This window comes from Trypanosoma equiperdum (genome assembly GCF_001457755.1).
Source record: "Trypanosoma equiperdum strain OVI genome assembly, contig: ctg_1292, whole genome shotgun sequence".
Classification (NCBI taxonomy): domain Eukaryota; phylum Euglenozoa; class Kinetoplastea; order Trypanosomatida; family Trypanosomatidae; genus Trypanosoma; species Trypanosoma equiperdum.
This window is the reverse complement of record NW_027123274.1, coordinates 20,564-23,001: the sequence shown is the minus strand read 5'-3', so window position 1 is coordinate 23,001 and position 2,438 is coordinate 20,564. Positions and strand designations below refer to the sequence as shown.

The 2,438-nt window shown below is 44.0% G+C and overlaps 2 protein-coding genes across 2 annotated transcripts; both read right to left on the bottom strand.

Annotated features, from left to right (window-relative positions):
• Positions 1–74: 74 nt before the first annotated feature.
• On the bottom strand, positions 75–593 carry TEOVI_000657300 (eukaryotic translation initiation factor 1A, putative; the record flags this gene model as incomplete). Its single annotated transcript, XM_067221017.1, has 1 exon — positions 75–593. One exon carries the CDS (start codon positions 591–593, stop codon positions 75–77), a length of 519 nt encoding a protein of 172 aa, XP_067077118.1.
• A 1,280-nt stretch (positions 594–1,873) lies between these two features.
• TEOVI_000657200 (uncharacterized protein) lies at positions 1,874–2,248 on the bottom strand (the record flags this gene model as incomplete). The annotated part of the gene is made up of 1 exon (XM_067221016.1): positions 1,874–2,248. One exon carries the CDS (start codon positions 2,246–2,248, stop codon positions 1,874–1,876), a length of 375 nt encoding a protein of 124 aa, XP_067077117.1.
• Positions 2,249–2,438: the final 190 nt, after the last annotated feature.

The following is a 2,438-nucleotide window of genomic DNA, read 5'->3' as shown; positions in this document are numbered from 1 at the left end:
TTTTTTTTTGTTGTTGTTGTTTTTATTACTTCTTTTTTTTCTTTTTCTTTTCTTCCCCTCCTTCCCCACGGTTGTCAGAGGTCGTCAAAGTTTGCCAGCGGGTCATCCAAGACGACCTTATGGCGGTCGATGACTTTGGCGTCGTCGTCGTCATCATCATCATCGTCGTCCTCGTCATTCTCAGCCACGAACACATAATCGGAGTGGGCGTTGTTGGCGTCGCGCTCGTCTGCTGAGCGGAAGTCACGAGGGATAATTTCCTTCTTAACAAGTTTTCGCACCTCCTGCGGCGTGTAACGGTGAATAACATCAACAACATCATTTTCGTTGAACTCCCGCTTCGAAACCAACACGACATCACCTTGACCAATCCAAACCTTGCGGACCATCGCCCCTCGAATGACACCAATAACTTTGCTACCGTCGGCTAACTGCAGCTCAAGTCGAAGATTACCGAGAGGTTTCTTCACCTGCGCATATTCCTCATTTTCATCAGGGTTAGCCAAAACGATCTCACGCTTTTGGTTTTGCATGATTCCCTTCGCGTTACCGGCTTTAAAGGACTTGCCGCCCTTTCCCATATTCTTGGGCATCTTGGCGGGATTATTTAGTAGTTGTGGGGATTAAAAGTTAAGCGTAAAAAAAAAGTGAGTTGGAACTCTTCCTTCCTTCTCTTTTGTGAAACAATAAATGTGAGTGGGACGTAAAAGAAACAAACGGAAGAGAAATGAATGAAATTGAGGGAGGTAAAAATAAAAAGGGGAAGGGCAACGTGACTGCACGAGCAAAAGGGTTATTGAACTTACCTGCACCGAACAGTTTGTCCCTCATTTTTTTTTCCAAAAAAAGAGAAAAAGAAGAAAAAAAGAAAACCCAAACCGCATACAAACACATTTCTTTTGTTTCCGTGTTACAGATTTGGCGTAACAACTGGCGTCAAGTTAGGTATAAAAGAGATTAAAAAGAAAAAAAAAGACAACAGAAAAGCAAAATACATTTTATTCACGGTCCTTCCAACTGGCAACAATTGCGCCACGCGTGTGTTTATTATGCCAGTCATCCAAAATGTAAGAGAAAGATCCCCTCATGATACTTATTTATTTTGCACATAAACAGCGCCCTCCCCACACACACAAAAAAAAAACAAAAAAAAACTCATGCACGTTGAAAGCACGGGAAGTTGCTCACCAGCGAGAATAAGATGATTACAAACGAACAAAAACGAAATATCTGTGTAAAACGCCTCAAGGAGACAACACGAAAACTGTTAACTAAAGGAGCGTGCAGCCGCGTACAAGGGACGAAAAATTAAAAACAAAACGGAAGGCGAAGAGGAGAGGAGAGGAGCAAAAGAAAAAGAAAAAGAAAAAAAACATAACAACCAAAACAAAATCCAACAGCACATGGTCTAGCACCAAACCATCTTGAGGGCACATGCTGCTTCCATGGCATGTAATTACGCAGAGTATGTGTATGTTTGAACGCAGAAGAACGAACTCGAGGCTTTTAAGCATGCCACAGCACTCGTCTTCCCGTCGTTTATTCTAAGGTAGATGATTACGTAATTTCTTTAGGTGGTACACCCTGGCCACTCCATAAGCCCCACATACTCCACATTTAAAAAGATTGCCACGTGAACGGCAGCAAAAAAAGAAAAAAGAAGAAAAAGAAGAAAGAACAAAACACCGACAAAAAGAAACTTGAAACACACCGGCGGCACCACACTCGCTTGCCCCAGAGGTGTATAGAGGAGCCGCTCCGGTCTTCCAAAAATAGTCAAAGTTGTGTAATAGTACTTCTGAGCATGACAATTTTCAATACATTAACGTAGGGGATCATTGACCCCCTTCTTCACCTACTAATTTCCACTACACTACACTCCACGCAGGTACGAGTGCTGCGCTTCCATATTGTTTGCCATAATCATTTGGCGTAAACCCTCATGTGACCATGGAAGAATGTTGAGAGTGGGTTGTGATAACGGTTGCAGCGGCAGCGCTGGTGGTCTGGCGTCCCATACAGGGGGTGATGGATCAGCGCGTGGTGATTCCATCGGCGGAATCTTTCGGGCCTCGTATTTCTCAGTTCCTTGCAACCCGGGAAGAATACCGATGTGTCTTCGGCGCCTATTCTGAGCCTCAAATGTAAAGTGCGTATCTGGAAGTGACCGCCAATTGTATTCACAGGTTTGTAGATTATATTGTGTAGGTTTTCCGCACACTTCCTCCTCCTTTTTCCATGGTGACATCGTTTTTCTTTATTTTCTCTTCGCTTTTGCCTTTGTTTCCTTCTTCGTATCAATAACCGTTGGGTGCGTTTACCCAATCAAATGCAGGCCGTCGGAGTGGGAGGGACACTCACCAGTTGTAGAGGCGGTTACAAAAAAACAGGCAAACGTTGTCGCCTGTTCAACGGCAGTGGAGTTCTACCACTGTGAG